Genomic DNA, 17,504 nt, shown 5'->3' on the forward strand with positions numbered 1-17,504 from the left:
GTAAATCTCTACAGGAGGATGGAAACAAGTATTCTGCCAGCAGGGACAGCAGGGACGAGATTTATCTACCTTCTGTCAGACATGAGCATACTGAACTATGCCATGAGAAGTTGGAGCTTTGACCGTATGCCGTATACGGCAGGGCGTTTGACTTACCAAAGAACCATCTAATGAAGTCCACATAGGAAGGCGGTATTATTCCCGTCTGGCACTCAATATTTGGACAGGACTCGGCCGGTCTCAGACTATCTAGTCGGCGAAGACTGCCTAGACAGACGGGACGGGCTTTTCCGCCGAGAAGAGTCGAAGCAACTTCCAGGCTATCAACGTAGAAAGATTGATTGGGTATCATTTATTGCTCGAAGCAGTGCTAAGCAATCGTGGAAATGACTGAGAAAAGTCAATTTCATTCAGCCTGGGCTTCGTCCTACAGTATCGAACTTCACTCTTACAGGAGATCCGATCCCATCCAGAAGATATATTCCCGGTTTGAAGGGTCCATGCATTTGAGCTGAGATCTATGCTATGGCATTTAGATGGTTCATCGAGATAGCAGAACCATGGTAGCAAAGGTGCAACCGTGCAAAGCATGGGCCGATGGCAGCCAATTCAAAGAAGAAAAAACGCCACCAGCAGCCACCCCTTCCGGCCCCCACCCCAAAGAAAGCAAAAGACAAACAAAAGAAAAGAGGAAAAAAGGAAGAAAAGAAAATGAGACCAAGACGATGATCATCGATGTAGCACCGACAAAGGCATTATCATGCAATCTTCATACCTCTGTTACTTAATATCATTACAGAGGATGTTTTCTAAGGCCCACAATAGGGCAGTCTTTGTTACTAGCTTGCCCCATAGCGGGGATCGGAGCCCACTTGCCGCCACCGCGCCGCTTCAAGGGCGCGTTCTTTTCCTAATTTGGATAAAAAATTGTGAGCTACCATTCACTGGCGAGGGTGTAACGGTACGTAACCTGTGGTACTAAAGCAGTAACTTTGATGACGGTCGATCATTGGAATCCAACCTACCTGAGTTTATGGAGATTTAATCCGGCAGGTTCGCTTAGGAACCATACTTCCAACACATACTGTGATAACTATGATAAAACTGTCCTACCTTCAGTATTCAGAATGTGACCTTTCGATGCACAATATCCCGAGCACAGTTCTCTTGGGAAATAGACATATTTCAAGTACAGCAGTGCTATTAAAACTAGCTTCGGATGATAAAGTCTGTCGATCACCTGTGCAGAACAGAAAATGCCGTATCACCGTTACAAATGAGGATGGCGTGGTCTCAGGGCAAGGGGCCGTTTTTCAGGTTTCCACAATAGTGGATCACAACTTGCTTCCAAAGTGTCGTTCTTCAGTCTCTCTTAGGTGCTGGAACAGGTTCAGTGTATCAGTTTGCGCTACAGAGCATTACTACTACAACTACTTTGAATTGTAGGAAATAAAACAATTGTCATCATAATTTCGGGCTGAGACAGCCCCAGTCAGTGTCAACGCCGGAGTCTGTCATAATCTCCGAGGTAAGTTCTCACTGCCCTGTTCCAGTCGCATGCTGCACTTTGTTGCGGTATAAAATTTTTAGTCTGCAGGGATACTGTGGACCCATTATATGCCAGGTAGGTCCAGACATAAAACTATCTGAAGATTGTCGCTGTGTTCGTTGCCACAGGAAGTTCCATTGTCTGATTGCGGTTTCTTCATTTGGAGTTCACTGGAGCTATCAGTTGCAACTGATCACTTGGAGTAATAGAGAGATTGCATGTTCTCCTATTCTAGCTGCCCTGGACAGGAAGGTCTTTCTGAATGTTGCAACGCACCATCAAAATAGACAAGTGGATAGTCTCAACCATGAGTGGGGAGTGGACTGGGTGACTGTGCTCGTCTACCGCGGTATTTACTTATAGCCCGAACGGTAGTGCTCCGTGGGACCAACTAGCCTACTCTGTATATTGGTTTCAGATTGTGTAGGAACTAGGAACTAGGAACTAGGAACTAGGAAGGGGCATCGTCATGAACTTGATACAGAACCAATTGCAATGCTTCATGTTAGACTCAATAGTTGTCATCCCTCGATGTTTTGCCAGGACTTGTGGTTTACATGTCATACCGCTGCCTTACGTAGTTGCTTTACGGAGTCTAGCATCCTTAAGACTTCCCTAAAGAATCACTCATTTCTGCCTTACCATTAGATAATCTAAAAGATTGCCATCATATTTGGAGGAGACGACACTCCACCAGGCATGTTCAAAGGCACCGAGGCGACGAAGAAACTCCAGCGCTGGAGCTCCTGGCATGTGCGCGCGAGCGCTTCCAGATCGAAAAGCTCTCCTGTTTATTAGTAACATCAACCGTTAGCACTCCACCCTAAGCTGCTGTCTCAGCGATGACAGGGTTGACTAACCAATTGGCATTCCCCATCCGGCAAGCACATACTCATGCAAGAACACATCGGGGTTCTGGGGCGGATAGACCTGTCATGCCACCCTGCGTCAGCAGAGTCCACATATTCTAACGGTCATGTCTCACCTCCCAGCTGATCGCATCACTAGCGATCGCCGCAAAGCCAGTATTCCACAGCCATCGAAGCACGTCAGTGGTTGCTTCGACTCCGGCGTGCTCTGGGCTCGGGTTATTCGAATACTGCTGCTTCTGCGCATCGGTCATGATGGTATCCCATTCCTTGGTGACCCCAACCCGCACAAAAAGGATGTCGCCCTTTTGAAACGTGATGTTGCATTCTTTGGCAATCTCCAGGATATCCGACAAGCGCACCTGGTGAGTCGAGAAGGTGGTATATCGGATCCCCTTCTTCTCTGCCCATGTCGCGTAGTCAATCAAGACTCCACGTCCTAGCTTTCATGCTCAGTAACCAGGTTCCATTCGCTTGCCACTCGAAGCTTACCTGCAATTCCCTCTTTTGCCCAGTGCTGCAGACCGATTCGATCGTTTTTACGGTCATTGATCTCCTCAACAGTCGTGCCGCCATAGAATACACGCTCCTTCTGCCCAGGAACGGTCTGCGAAAAATGTCTCAATCCGTCCCATTGACTACTCTGCTCTAGGATAGAGGCCATTAGTACTAACACTTCAAATCGAAACTTGACAAGACCTACGAGGATTCATAGTATAGATATCATCAAACGCGACTCCGCCAAGCAGCGGAATGATCTGATGATTGCAGGGCTGCCGGTTCAAATTCGGATAGTCAAGCTTCGTCATATCCCAGTTCATTGTCACCCGTCGGCCGGTCCTGATCTCAGCTGTCGCTGCCTTGGCCACCACCTCTGGGGTTAAAATGGCGAGTTTTCCCAGTCCCTCTTCATAGCTCCCTGGCTTCCCAACCCAGACTTGTCTAGGGTTGGGAAGTTCATCGAACGGAATATTCCAAGGAGAGTGGCTTCCCATGATGCGAATGTCTAGAGGCAATTTGAGATGTATAAATTGAAGACAAGACTATATTCAGTGGTGAGTTTTAGGGCCTATGGCTTGCAGGGTTCTGCAGCATTCTACTTCTATAGCGAACTAGTCGGAGTAACTATCAAGCGGTGGAGGGGTCAAGGAGGGGAAGCTGATCTTAGTCTTTAGGATTGAATCAGACAAAGCGAAATCAGCACTCAAACACTACCTTAGACTCAAAGTACGGACTACGGAGTACAAACTTCAGATGTGGCATTTGGAAGCCTCTTTGGAATTATTTATGCACTAATGGAGCACCAATTATAATTACGAAGGAGCCCGCTGGTAAAATCAGCATCCTCTCGTTAGTGCATTATTGGACGCCTCTGAGCACATACTATGGAGTACTCTTAAATATAGCTCTTGCGATTGATATAAAGTTCTGACTCCTGAGGCAATTGGATCGCAACAGGAGCGCTTTGGTCTGGATAGAATGTCCCTTGTCGACAGTCGACTCTACGACACAATAACTCATTAATCAATGAAACGCAAGCTAAACATATGGAGTGCATAGCATATTATCCTTGAGCATATGAAAATTGCGCCAAGTTCCATCATGAACTACTGGATTGTAGGTAACGACAATACAAACAGTCTGGTAAGGTAATGTAATGTAATCGAAAGACCAGGATGGGTGGGGACGGGTGTCAAAGGGTGGAGCCTGCAGATTATAGGAATATATGATTGGCTATATTGCGACAGGAGAACCCAGTAAGTCTTAGCAACGCTCTATTTGGCCCCTCTTGTCTCTGTCAATCATTACCAAACTATCTACTAGATGCGTGGGAGAGTGATACGACGAACTGTTGCAGTCTAGCGATCGTCTAGCAGCAATCTATGGGCAATAGCGAAGGAGTCAACTCTCAGCACTGAACCCTCGAGGCTCAAACTTTCCTTTCTCATCAACCTGCAGCAAGTGGACCGCGACTCCTCGTCTCCGCCAATGATGTACAGAGTATGCAGTTCATTTCACGCAATTCAGGCCAATCTCAAAGCTGGATTGACCAGCGCGGAGCAAGGGTAACCAAATGGGCGGAGGGGAGAGCTCAAAGCTCCCTTCGCCTTCGCAAATCAGTCTTCTCGAAGCTAATGCAAAGGCAATAAACGCGTGGGCGATATGGGACGCTATGGCAGCATGCATGGCTAGAATGTCTCGAGCATTCTTGGTGCTTGGTATCAGAATTTTCGGTGTCGAACAAGCGAATCACTTCTTATCTTAACGTGGAAGCTACTTCAGCCCGTGACCTGTCCCGATATTGATCCTCTCTTTTCTCCCTTCGACCTGTACTTGAACAGTCTGAGTGAGGGGCAGGATCAGATCTGCTGTGAGACTAGGAGTCTGAGTGCCCTCGTACAAGGTCCGCCTGGTCCTTCCCCGCTTCCTGCACCCTTATTCTTCTTTGTGATACAAGTCATATTTGCAGGGGTCAATTCCTTCATTGCGGCTCAGCTTGGACGGCTTTGTGTATCAATCAATTTTGACACAGTATGGGGACTTTCGGTTCACAGACCAGTACCTATAATAGGCTGGTCACCATATTTGTAGCCGTTGGGTCAATGGTCAGTACCCTGCATCCCTGAGCTATATCTAACCATCTTCGCGTCGGCTAATCTGCTCTTCAGACCTATGGGTACTGTGCTTCCGTCATCGGGAGTACGATTGGGCAGCCGGGATGGTATAGCTTTTTCAAGCTCCCTGCCGAGGGAGAGCCGGGATATGCCTCGATCACAACGCCGGCTATCTCTACAGCTAATGGTGTCTTCAGCGCTGGAGGTGCTGTCGGCACATTGTTCATCATGTGGTCGTGCGATTACTTCGGTCGTAAGGTGAACATCCAGTTCGGTGCCTTTTTCTCCCTCTTTGGTGGCGCGCTTCAGGCTGGCGCGAACTCGCTCGAGTATGTCCTAATTCACATTATTAGTCAAGGCATAGCTGACGGCGACTAGTATGTTTCAAGCGGGTCGGTTCGTTTGCGGTCTCGGTATCGGTATCCTAGTCACGGTGTGTCCCATGTACCTTTCGGAAATGTCGAGCGCGTTTCGCCGTGGCTGGCTTGTCGGTCATCATGCTATCTTCCTGGTCTTTGGTTATATGCTTTCTGGTTGGGTTGGCTTCGCATGCTACTATGCCGAAGGTATTGGTTCGTTCGGCTGGAGGTTCCCGCTCGCCCTTCAGTGTCTGTCGCCTCTTGTGCTCCTCGTCGGATCGCCATGGCTTCCGCGCTCTCCCCGTTGGCTCATTTCCAAGGGCAAACACGAGGAAGCCAAGGTCGTCTTGGAGCGGCTTCGTCAGTCCCCCGACGACCCTGACAACTTGGTCGCTAAGGAGGAATATTACCAGACAGCAGAGCAGATCCGTTTGGAATCTGAGAGGCTGTCTGAGTACGGCAATGTGTGGAAAGCAGTTGTGAAGAAGAAGTCGTATAGAAAGCGCATGATAATCGGATTCCTAACTCAATGGGGAGCAGAATTTGGTGGGCCCTTGATCATTGTTAGTCTTTCGGTTGTCAAGATTGAACCTGGACACTTACAATCTGATAGAACAATTACGCTGTTTTGCTATACACGAATCTCGGCATGAAGGGCGGTATGCCTTTGCTCCTGAGCGCAGTGTGGCTGACGACAGCTGGTAAGTAAAACATGTCAATAAGCTTTGCGCGCATAGCTTACACCTGCAGGCCTTATCTACAACCCCTTGGGTGCTTGGCTTCATGACAAGGTCAACTCGCGTCGCCGTATGTACATCACCGGTTTTGTTGGAATCATTGTCACCACTTCCTGCTTGGCTGCAATGACCGCCGAGTATGCCGGCACAACAAACAAGGCAGGAAACGCCTTTGGTATTCTTTTCATATATCTCTACCTGGCGTTCCAGGGGTAGGTTTCTCCGCAGTGCGTGTGTGCTGTGCGACACTAATTCATGCACAGAACTTTCTGCGACACGACCATGTATCTCTATGTCTCCGAGATCTTCCCAACCGAGATCAGACCCATTGGGATGGGATTCTCCCTTTTCGGGCAGTTTGCTGGTATGTTCGCGCCATTCGTATGGTCCGAAGAGCAACTGACAACGGTGCAGCTACCCTGGTCTTGCTTGAGACTGCCCCTATGGGCTTCAACAATATTGGCTGGAAGTACTATCTCGTGATCATCTGCTGGTCCGCATTCTTCATTCCAGGTAAGACGGACACGTAAGTGCTCGACGGACATCCAGCTAATGCCTGAAAGTCATCTACTTCTTCTTCCCGGAGACCGCCCGCTTGACTCTGGAAGAGATCGCGAAAAACTTTGGCGAAGAGGTCGCCGTTCATCTCACTGACGCGACCGACGAAGAGAGAGCCCAGCTGGAGCGAACCTTTGTCGACCACTCAAGCAGTGTGCCATCTGAGCCGACAAAAGAGCTTGAGGCAAAGGCTGCTTAGAGGTTGGATAGCGACCTCGGGACATCAGTTATCGATCATTGGCATTCGTTATATAGTAAGAATCCTTGTTGCAGGGCACAAAATTCGCTGCTCACTGACTGAGATTTCAAGACAGCTTCACAACGTTGTTGTGTCGAGTTTCCGCCCTCTCGAGGAAGGATTAAAACATAGAAAGAATCATGCTACAACGTTGCATTTTTGCTTAGAGACGGCAGTCATTGGATAATGCGGGCGAAGCTACACCATTACTTTCCTTTCCCATTGATAGAAGTGATACCTATACCCTCTTTTGATGTGTACACATATTAATAATCGGAATAAAGGTCTCGGAGTCTGTTTCCAGGCGGCCAGGAGACTATTTCTGCGCCGAGGAACCAGCAGCATTAACCCCTGAAAACGGAACATAGAATGTCTCACAATTCTGCAGTCACACGTACCTGATGCTCAACGGCCAAGGCTGTAAAATGCGGCCTAGTCACTGCTCATTGTTGTCCATGTCTAAGACAGCAATAACTCCTTCATCCTCAAATCGGTATATATCACCGGATCTACATCATGATTTCCTTCTCGAATGTAGCACTGTCTCGCGATCCAATAATGATAGCATCCAAACATTGGACTAACCGTCTTGTGAAGAACGCATCGTTCTTGGTGAGGATATTCTTAGCATCGTCACTATACGATTGACTTCATGTCTCACTTGATGTGGAGAGAAAAAATGGAGAAGGATGATATCATCTCCTCGACTCGCTGGACGACGTCGATCCTCAGTCTGCTTCCGAGACATAGGAGGACACGGGGTATATAACCCGGCCTAGGACCTCTGCAGATAGCACTCTACACCTCCAGCATCATCACCGGCACATCCCAGCGAAACACTACTACAGAGTTAAACTACAAACCGTCAAAATGAAGCTCACTACCGTCCTCTCTCTCGCTCCCCTTCTCGGCGCCGCAACCGCCCAGGGACAACAGCAACAACAACCCTTCACCCTCAACGTCCGCTGGTCCAACAGCCCCCTCAAGGGTCCCCTGAACGCCAACGCCGGCGCATTCTGGATCGGCAAGCCTACCGCCTCCATCTGCCCGGAGAACGGCAACGTCCCCGACTGCCCATCCGTGAACACCACCTCCTTCGTCGCACGGGACTCGAAGCTGTTCTTGAATGCCGCTGTGCCCGGCGGTCAGCAGGGTATGCCTCCCCCTTTTCCCCTGTTCCCGCGGTATCTGGCGGCGATGGCTGATGCTGACGATTGTACAGTCTACATCTCCCCCCAGGGCCAACTGACCTACACAGTCCCCCACAGCGCATACATCCCCGAGGGCTCGCTCACCGACCTGCCCATCTCCTCGACGGACTCGTTCCTCAATCCGTTCCTGACGCTCTGGCTGTGCTCCGATGACAAGGACGCCAAGCAGTGGAGGGTCTGGGCCGAGTACACGAATGCCACTACGGGGGCGATCACGAACAATGGGTCCAACGGCAGCAATGCCTGCACGCGGATTGCGCTCGAGGCGCAGCCGTATAAGGGGCCTACGGCTTGGGAGTTTTAGACACACTATAATGCTTCCAGTTAAGCAGGTGCTGTAAGATTAAGGGACACAGTCGCGTAGAGATTTAGATTTAGCGATTTACATCAACAAGGTGTTTGGTTCTTTTTAAGCTTGTCGGATTCTTACTACTATGGCTATAGTTCCTTGTTAAAACACCATGATAGGTGTATATGAGCATTCAAAGCAGATAAAGAGTCTTTAATCTACACCTAGGTCAAGACTATGGAGTACCCGGATTGCCTATTTTTTGTTCACATGATGGTTGAGTTGCCAATGGGATTCTGCCAGCACCGAGAGTATAGTGAGAATTAACATGATATTACAATACTCCGTGTCGTTGGTGGTTGTCCATTGTTGAGCCGAGGCAACTGACTTGGTGGTCATCTTATCTGATTATCACAAGTATGGTACTTGTAGAGAAACCTTCGCTTGGGCCAAATCAGGCATCAAAGATGTCTAATTAAGACCCACACAATGACATCTCATGAGGTATCGATTTGACTTTGCTCATCAAGTGCGCCTGGAAAAGGTTTCCTTCACCCGGAATCATTTTCGGAATCGTTGGGCAGCATGATACTTGATGGAGGGTAGCACAATGCTACCCCGTCGCCAGAACCTGGAATAAGGTGCTCTATAGGACCATTAAAGTTTTTGAAAGCACAAAAGCCAGCAGATCTTGTCGGATTAGGATGGCATCATCATAGCATGCCAAGGTAGTTGTGCTCGTCACTCGACAGATAGCCGGATACTGGGATCCTCCATACTCGGCCGACTCATAGATTCAAACCCCAAAATCGTCACTTGCCGAATGCTCCGCGAATGACGACAGACAAGAAAAGGGAAGATCCGCGCGCCTCTCCGTGGTGGAATGAGTAATTTCCCAGAGGAGAATCCTCGGGGCTATGTGTTCTAATAAGCTCTCGGGAACGGGACAATATTGTGACGAAGCCGTAGTAGCTGTTTGATGTTTGGACGGGCCCCGAGGAGCTCCATGATTATCCCCACGCAATGATCGACTGTCCGTGTGTGAAACAGATGACGGATTGCATATGACATTGACAGGGATTGCCAGTAGTCCAAAACGCGTTCACATGACGAGACTACACATTGCCCAATATTGGGATATTTTCAATCAGTAGTTGGAAGAAGGGCTATTTGCTGTGACTTACAATCTTAAAATAGGCTAGTCGTCACGACTCTGCTTTGAGTAAAACTGACAAAACCTGGCCTATCAAAAAGAGTTATCGCTTCCAGCGAAGACCATGGAAACAAGCTCAAGGAAACCTTTGGTAAAGCTCAGGAAGATGACAGCCATGGCTTTGATGGCTTATGTTCTGGCCCATCACCAGGACCGCGGAGATCAGGGAAAAGCAAGATTGACCATCTGCACTCGAGAATCAAAGGAGATTGTCTCCTGCCGGATTGTCATTGACAATCATCTGAATCAGGTTAAACAAGCTGTGGTGAGGTCGCAGTGGATGATGGAAAGTTAATAACGCAAGAGTGGACTACCCATCGCACTTAGCGTTATATTGACTTTAGAGGAGCAGAAAAGCACCAGATCCTACATGCGTTTCACTGCGACCTGTGAGTCTTTGACCTTGGAGGCTAACAGCTAACTCTCAACGGTTCCGAAGGCAAGTTCTCACCGCACTTACTCCTGAAAGCCTCTCGGTAAATAGATGGTTATCTACTAAACTGGACCAATGCAATCATGATTGGAAATCCAAACCCCACTAAAATACCAGGGGTCCCCTGAATCCAAGGTCTATTCGCAATTGACAATTATTGGTTAGATAGTCTTGCTGCAGGGCATGATATGGCCTCTTCGAATCAGAGACAAGCAGCCAGACACTTCTTTCAGCGTAGACTCGGCATTAGACTGCTTTAGTTTCGCAAGGAAGATTTCCACTAGACAATCGGCCGATAGCGGACACGCATAATTGGGGAAGAATGCAGCAATCGAGGATATACTCCGTAGATAAGTTGGAGAAAGCGATGGAAGTTAATGCAGGATTGCCCACGAATATTAATAACAATACTCAAAAGGATGATAACTAGTGCTCGTCGCGACTCGCGAGGGCGCGGTAGGACCATAGGAGAGAATCTGGATCTGAACATCATTTGTTAGCAACCGTGGGGAGGGTGGCCCACTGTTCCCAGTCAGACACGGGTACGATCGGAGCTTCTGGCAAGTGGGAACAGAACGCCTCAGAGTGTTCCAGTCTTCAGTCGAATCACGAATAAGAATGGCTGAACGAGGCAATTTTCCCTCTCAGGCACTTGTGTGATGCGGATTCTTGACCAGTAGCGATCAGCCGGGTGTGATCAGCGATGCGCAGGGCAACCTCCACTGAGTAGACTAAGGTACTCCTTCTCATGGATCATCTTGCCAAATAATAATCATCCACGAGGCACAAGGACCACGAGGCGAATTTGGCACAGCATGATCACCCACTAGGGTCGATCATTATCACCGCACCGTCATTCATTCTCGTTTACTGGCAATAAGCCCAGGTCCTGAAAGTCGAAACTAGCTTTGAGTCTGGTTCTGGAATTGGGATTCTGGGAGCAAACTGATCGACTTCATCCCCAGAGGTGATCATCGAATTTGAAGGACAGAAGTTGAGTTTGTCCTTTAATAATAAGACTTGTAGACTGGGCAGGTGGAAGCGTAAAACAAACTTTGCCAATCTTCCGTAAATCTTAAATGTACCGTTAAGAGGTAATTCGTAATAATAATAGCAATAGTAATAACTAACAATGGACTTGAGATGAAGGCTTGAAGCTGAGCTCTCTACTCCGTACTACGGTCGGGACTCCCCAGGATTTGGCCCCTCCCCAAGGAAAAAGAAAGTGATGAGCTTCCTCGCTTTTCCCCCGCCAGATCCGGTGATTCGCTGCTCCCTCTCTTTTCTTTTCTCCGACACGACGACACAACTTCCTCCTCACTGCAACTGATTCCCCCCCCTCCATTATTATTATTATCTATTACTTTCTCATCTATCTCCCTCCTCAACATCCTTCCATTCGCTTCTTTGTACCTTTACGGGGTGTATCACTAAGTTTATGCCGTAAAAAGTATTTAATCATCCCGGTCTATTTTACTGCTTCGGTTGGGATTTCTAGCTATGATTGTTTCTGTTCGAATCGATCGTTAATTGTGCCCCCCGACTTTGGCTTATTATTTTATTACCTTCCGGTCAAACCGCTGGTCTTCTCTACTTCCTCCCACATTATCAGCTTCATGTCGCTGCCTTTTAGTTCGGTATCGTGACTCTCCTTCTCATGGAGATGCATACAGTGGTGTATCCCCCCGGAAAGCCTGATCCTCCGCCCACTGCACAATCGCAGCCCGCCGCGGCTCCTGCGACCGAAAAGAAGAAGCGCGTGCGTCGATGGCATCGCCGTGGGTTTACAGGTTGTTTAACCTGTAGGCGTCGTCATGTTCGTTGCGACGAGGCCTCTCCTTCATGCAAGAATTGTACACGGTTAGGTCTCGATTGCGACGGGACTCAAGGTCGAATGACTTTTAAGGTGTATGGCCCATCGCAAGGTGCACAAGAATTGTCGCAGAGTCCGAACAATATCAGCTCAGCAAATGCAATCATTGTCAAAAATCAGCAATTGGATCTCAAGCATGTTAAGCAGGAGCCCCAAGACGACAAGGATGATTTCGTTGATGGCATAGTGATTTCTCCGACGACCATTATCGACTCGGCTCCGGTCAAATATCGATTCCAAGACCCTATTTCTCCCTCAGGCTTCATGCCCTCTTCGTTAGATTTCGTAGAGGGCCGCTATTATACCCATTTCATCGAACAGGTCGCAACGTTGCTCCTTATCTACGATAATTCGAATAACATCAACCCTTTTCGACAATACTTTCCCGACCTCGCCCAGTCTTCACCATCCGTGGCAAGCGCCATGCAAGCGCTTGGTGCGTTGCACCTTGCAAATACGTCGCCAGTCCCACAGCGCAATGTACATTTTCAACAAGCAATGGGCAAGTATGGAGAGGTGGTAAAGACCTTTAGGACGCGGTACACACATCCCGAACATGAAGTTCAGATCACAGACTTTGCAACTTGTCTCTTGCTGTCTTTATTTGAGGTAGGTAACTCCGCGACCGGACCCGTCAGCTCCTCACTAACCTTATCTGATTTAACGCCAGATGATGGATTCTGGACATGATAACTGGGCGATCCATCTCAAAGGCGCCCGCGAGATCTACAAATCGCTATTTTTGTCGAAGAGAAGCGACCCTGCAAAAGAAGCCCGACGGCTAGCGGAATCGAATCATCCCCTTCGACATTTCCTCATCTCCCTTCTTTCCTATCTGGACGTCGCCGGCGCATGCAATACCAGTGAAGGCACTGTAGTGGAAGGAAGCTACTGGAGGACACACGGAGGCGGATGGGAATACAATCTAGGCACCCCGAGTCTGTCATCGCCCACACCAGGCGATGACCGGTTGAACGAGCTTCGCCAATGCTGGTCCATCATGATGGAGATCCAAGCCGACATTAGCGCTTTTGGAAAAGCGAAACATGAGAAGTGGCTCTCGCCTGCGCAACAAGACGTCATTTACGGTGACTTGTTGAACCGCCTCGTTCAATGGCGCGCCAATGCACCGCAATGCATCCAGCAGCTAGGCGACTTAGACGATGAGAGCCTACAACAATACCAATATCCGGAAGTTATGGAGTATGCCGGATGCATCGAGGCCTATGAGAAAGCGACGATCATCTTCTTGCACAAAGTGGTCGCGGCTGAACGTCCCGATCGTCCTCCCCAAACACCGTTCCTGCAAATGCTGGCCACTCGCATACTTAATCTGATCAAGAAGCTAGCGAGAGATGTCGGTCAGCTGGCAGTGATGTGGCCCCTCTTTATTGCAGGGCGAGAAACCCGGGACGAAATTCAGCAGAAGGCTGTTCGGCAAACAATGGTCGACTGCCGGCGGTTCGGATTCAAGGCACGTCGGCCCGATACCCCGTTGCCCAACTTTTCGCATGAACTAACTGAGTATATAGAATGTCGATAAGGCCCTCGAAGAACTTGAGAGAGCCTGGTTTAAACAACGCGCTTTCCCGGAGGGTTGGGTCGACCGGATGGATGATATTCGCACATCGATCCTTCTCCCGTAGATGGCTCCAGACCACTGGGTTCTCGGCGCCACCGTTTTTTGGGTGTTTCTTGGTACTGGTACCAGCATGGCTCGGACAGAAAAATTCCAGTTGATTCGTTCCTTTTATTAGCGATATGTGGGTTATTTGGGATATTTTTCCACTCGGGCGGGCGTTTGGTTGGGCTGGGCCCTTACGACTGGTTCATGGATTTCGCTTCCCGGCTCGATTCTCATTTTGTGGACACTTGGTGTCTGGTTATCGTATATAGGACTATTATTTACTGGCGGGACGGAAGGAAAGGACATATGGGATCATTTATGGAATAGGAATAGACAGGGTGGCTTTGTTCACCATCACCACATTAGCGTTCTCAAACTTGGTCTTTTTCTCACGCTATATTACAAGCGTTGCTGAAACGCTTCTGCAGCCACCCAAAATCAGGGCTAAATAGGAGTATATACTACTTTTAGATATTATACAGCCGGCCTTTTCAAATCACTTTTCACTGTGCCGCAGTTCCCTCATGTTGTGCTGTCCTCGACGATCCAACCTCCTCCACCGTCTCGGAGACGGCACCCTTGCTGTCAATGAAATGCGATATACGGTTGCGGGGTAACCAGGCGTCCTCGGGCATGACAAAGTACGAGATGAGCGCGAGGATCGTCACGCCTGCCATGATGATGGGGGCGTCTATTCAGACAAGACACATTAATTATACTAGCACAGTCTTGATTTGAGAGAGGGACAAAGGAGACGGTATCTTACAGTTCAGATTCTCCCCGGTCACGGGAAACGCGTAAGGAGAGAACAGGATGGCAACGACCCAGGCGTTCCAGAATACGCCGATGAACTGGAAGGGCTTGCTTAGGCGACCCAGACTCCACTTTGGCTTGGGGAACCGCTTGGGGGTGCAGAGGAGGCGGCCGAGGCAGATGAGGCCGTATGCGGCGGCGCTGGGGACGCCGGCTGCGGAGACGAGGGAGGTGAAAGCCACGCTTGACGGCAGGAGGGTGCAGGTGACGAGGGCAGCGACGGCCCAGACGACGACGACTGCGTTGCGGGGCTGGCCGTTGTGGACGCGGGAGACCCAGCCGGAGAAGGGGAGGACTCCGTCACGGGCGACGGCGAAGACGAGCCGCGAGGCGGCAACGATGGCGATGGCTGTGTTCTGTAGAGGCGTCAGAGCGTGCTTTGGGGAAAAAAAAAAGGTAAGTGGGAGACGGCGTACAAGCCACAGAGCTACAATGCAGATGACGTTCATGAAGACGTGGCCGCCTTTGCCGAGGACAACGGCGTATAGGGACACAAAGGGCTGGGGAGAGCCAAATGAGAAGAGTGTATCGGCGTCCGGCTGGAGAACGTCAGTATCCTATGCGTATTTGGATGGAGGAGAACGAACCGCGCAGAAGAGGAAGAGGATGATAGTGGCCAATCCGCCGACTCCACTGGCGACAGTACTCCAGAAAATACCACGAGCGGCTGTGATAGACGCGTTCTTGGTCTCTTCCGCGACGTGGCCCGAGGCATCAAATCCAATCAGAATACCTGCAGTTGCCAGGTAGGAAAGACACCAGTTCCAGGCTGGCGGGGCACCGGTACCGTTGTAGGTCGACATGAAGGCTTCGTGGGCAGACCGGAAGCCCCAGGTGTCGTGAGCGCCGATCGGAAGCCAGATGATGTTGAGCACGAAGTCCAGCATGACCATGGCGGATGATAGGTAGAAGACGAATCGGAAATATTTGGCTAGAAGAATGAGTACATGCTGGAGAATAAGGTTTTATCACGATGAGTTGGAGCTACGCACGAGGCAAGAAATTGAGCAGTGCAGCCAATGCGAGCAAGATCTCGGTACAGATCCATTGCACTGCCCGAAATTTGACATCACTAGTGTCAGTGGGGAAGTCGACATTGAAGACTGTCAACTCCTGTCAAAGATAGGTCAGCTCAGCCCCTCATTCCTTGCGGACGCACTTCGAAGCTTACCGAGAGCATGTAGTTCACAGCGGCTTGGGTGTTACTGGCGCAAAAGGTAGTCCAGGCAGTGGTACTCCACCAGGCAACGGTGAAACCAAGCAGTCTTCCAAACCTAGGACCGCCAGCTTCCGCAGCCCACAGGTAGATTGAGCCTGCAGAGGGTGACGCAGAGCATACTTCGGCGATGACCGCGGCGGTGATGAAAGTGAAGACCATAGTAACCAGATAGCTCGTCCTACTCATCGTGAGTTTCCGTATATCGAAAGAGGTACTCTTGACTTACCAGTAAGCTAGATTACCACCAGCTGCAATACCAGTACTGAAAGTCACACGAACTCCGCCAACGAAGTAGAGCGCAGCTGATCATGGTACGTTAGTGATGTCGGGGAAAGAGCGCTTTGATAAGATGTATATCTCACCGAATGTCGTCGAAAAGTTCTCGAGGAGACTGTACGTTCGATGAAGCACCTGAAGATTGTTGTAAGCACCAAAGCTCCACCTACGATTATACTGAGGATCAGGAAGCATACCGGCTTGTAGCCCATCGATTTCTGCAATTCGCGTCAGTATTGATATCATCACTATTATTATTGCAGTTTATCTCGTTGTTTGCAGGAGTAAAAAAGAGTCTATCCACTAACCAATAGAGCTGCATCATCTTGCGAAGATGTTTCGCTTCTGTCTTGCTCACCAATGACAGGGACCTCATCTGGTTCGACCAGAAGGTCTGAATGGTGTTGAGTAGCGGGAGCCATGGCTGTTGTAACGCCTTGATGACAGACCTCAAGTACTGACAGTATCCAAAACCCTAACTCCTGAGGCTCAAAAGATATAAGGAGGAAGGAAATTCAAAATTGAAAAAATTGCGATATGCTATCGTCTCTTCGTAGATGATTTGAGTTTTGTGGATATCTTCTGCACCTCCCGCCAGGAACCTGCCAACCCCACTGTTAGCGGCGATGAAAAGTTTAAACGGCAACGGGATATGTAGGAAATAGTCTTTGGTTCGTCTTGGAGATTTCAAAGCCTCCAATATGCCACGAACTAATGGACAAATCTCGTTTGCTGAACGAGGCAGGGACCCTGGAAGAAAAAAAATTTCACTTACTCGCTGCCCAGGACTACAGATTGAATCCTTGTCTTCCAAGCTTCGATTCAGACCCCGGAGATGCCTGGTCCGCAGGAGACTCAGCGAGAGAGCACGCTAAATACGAGGCTAGGGACGCTGAGGCCAGACCACTGCTTTTTCCCGTCTTCCACCCAAAAAAGCCAAGTGGTGGAGTCTCCAATCAGAGCTCACTGGACGGAGCGCAAGTCCGTGGGTCATAACTGGGAAGCTGTCCCTTCAGGATCAATCCTATTGCATCCTAGAAATTAGGTGAAAATGATGCGAAGGGGAGAGTTTGTCAATTACTTTTTCTGCCTCGTGTATTGACTCATTGCCATTGGTGCTTTTTCATCACTAAGCTGATCTGACCATCATCCTGAGGACTGGTTGAGCTGATCACATCATTGACAGTTATGGCCCCACCAGTCATGAAAGACAGGACAGAGCTTGAGATCATAAAATCCATCTTGGATTGTGCAATGGTCATACGATGTATGTTAGCTTGGGATGATTTACAACATTCAAAGGAACCATTTATCTTCAGTGTCAACTGTGCTAAAATGGTCAACACATCTGCTGTTGTTGTGCAAAGCATCATCAGATTAGTGAAATCACGTGATATGCACTAAGTATCAGTTGTCCTACAATTCAGCCAACGTCCTCTCTGCCCACATCCATTGACATCGTGACTGGATATGCACATTAGGAAAGTCATTGGGTTAGATGGTCCATTGACCGAGTCATTGGATCTCATTTTGGCTTTCAATCCTCCACCGGAATGCTCTCTGATGGCAAGTCTGGTAGAAGAAAGATATAGTATCTACAAGACTGTTTTATTAGAGGCACCACT

General features: G+C 49.1%; 5 protein-coding genes across 5 annotated transcripts; 3 read left to right on the forward strand and 2 right to left on the reverse strand.

Moving 5' to 3' along the window:
- Window positions 1–2,202: 2,202 nt before the first annotated feature.
- Window positions 2,203–3,413, reverse strand: Aud_006527 (uncharacterized protein; the record flags this gene model as incomplete). The annotated part of the gene is made up of 5 exons (XM_043291426.1): window positions 2,203–2,336; window positions 2,410–2,479; window positions 2,535–2,857; window positions 2,911–3,066; window positions 3,122–3,413. The coding sequence occupies 5 exons, from the start codon at window positions 3,411–3,413 to the stop codon at window positions 2,203–2,205; spliced, it is 975 nt and encodes a 324-aa protein (XP_043147361.1).
- Window positions 3,414–4,952: 1,539 nt separating this feature from the next.
- Window positions 4,953–6,886, forward strand: Aud_006528 (putative MFS sugar transporter; the record flags this gene model as incomplete). Its single annotated transcript, XM_043291427.1, has 8 exons — window positions 4,953–5,024; window positions 5,088–5,362; window positions 5,412–5,955; window positions 6,006–6,093; window positions 6,143–6,341; window positions 6,393–6,493; window positions 6,544–6,642; window positions 6,693–6,886. 8 exons carry the CDS (start codon window positions 4,953–4,955, stop codon window positions 6,884–6,886), a joined length of 1,572 nt encoding a protein of 523 aa, XP_043147362.1.
- A 909-nt stretch (window positions 6,887–7,795) lies between these two features.
- Window positions 7,796–8,440, forward strand: Aud_006529 (uncharacterized protein; the record flags this gene model as incomplete). The annotated part of the gene is made up of 2 exons (XM_043291428.1): window positions 7,796–8,078; window positions 8,148–8,440. 2 exons carry the CDS (start codon window positions 7,796–7,798, stop codon window positions 8,438–8,440), a joined length of 576 nt encoding a protein of 191 aa, XP_043147363.1.
- A 3,288-nt stretch (window positions 8,441–11,728) lies between these two features.
- Window positions 11,729–13,590, forward strand: Aud_006530 (Zn(II)2Cys6 transcription factor; the record flags this gene model as incomplete). The annotated part of the gene is made up of 3 exons (XM_043291429.1): window positions 11,729–12,553; window positions 12,615–13,391; window positions 13,477–13,590. 3 exons carry the CDS (start codon window positions 11,729–11,731, stop codon window positions 13,588–13,590), a joined length of 1,716 nt encoding a protein of 571 aa, XP_043147364.1.
- A 484-nt stretch (window positions 13,591–14,074) lies between these two features.
- Window positions 14,075–16,301, reverse strand: Aud_006531 (putative amino acid permease; the record flags this gene model as incomplete). Its single annotated transcript, XM_043291430.1, has 10 exons — window positions 14,075–14,262; window positions 14,338–14,740; window positions 14,801–14,923; window positions 14,972–15,315; window positions 15,377–15,497; window positions 15,556–15,781; window positions 15,830–15,905; window positions 15,966–16,014; window positions 16,077–16,097; window positions 16,188–16,301. The coding sequence occupies 10 exons, from the start codon at window positions 16,299–16,301 to the stop codon at window positions 14,075–14,077; spliced, it is 1,665 nt and encodes a 554-aa protein (XP_043147365.1).
- Between the last annotated feature and the right edge of the window lie 1,203 nt (window positions 16,302–17,504).

The sequence above is a fragment of the Aspergillus udagawae genome (genome assembly GCF_001078395.1).
Source record: "Aspergillus udagawae IFM 46973 DNA, scaffold_4, whole genome shotgun sequence".
Classification (NCBI taxonomy): domain Eukaryota; kingdom Fungi; phylum Ascomycota; class Eurotiomycetes; order Eurotiales; family Aspergillaceae; genus Aspergillus; species Aspergillus udagawae.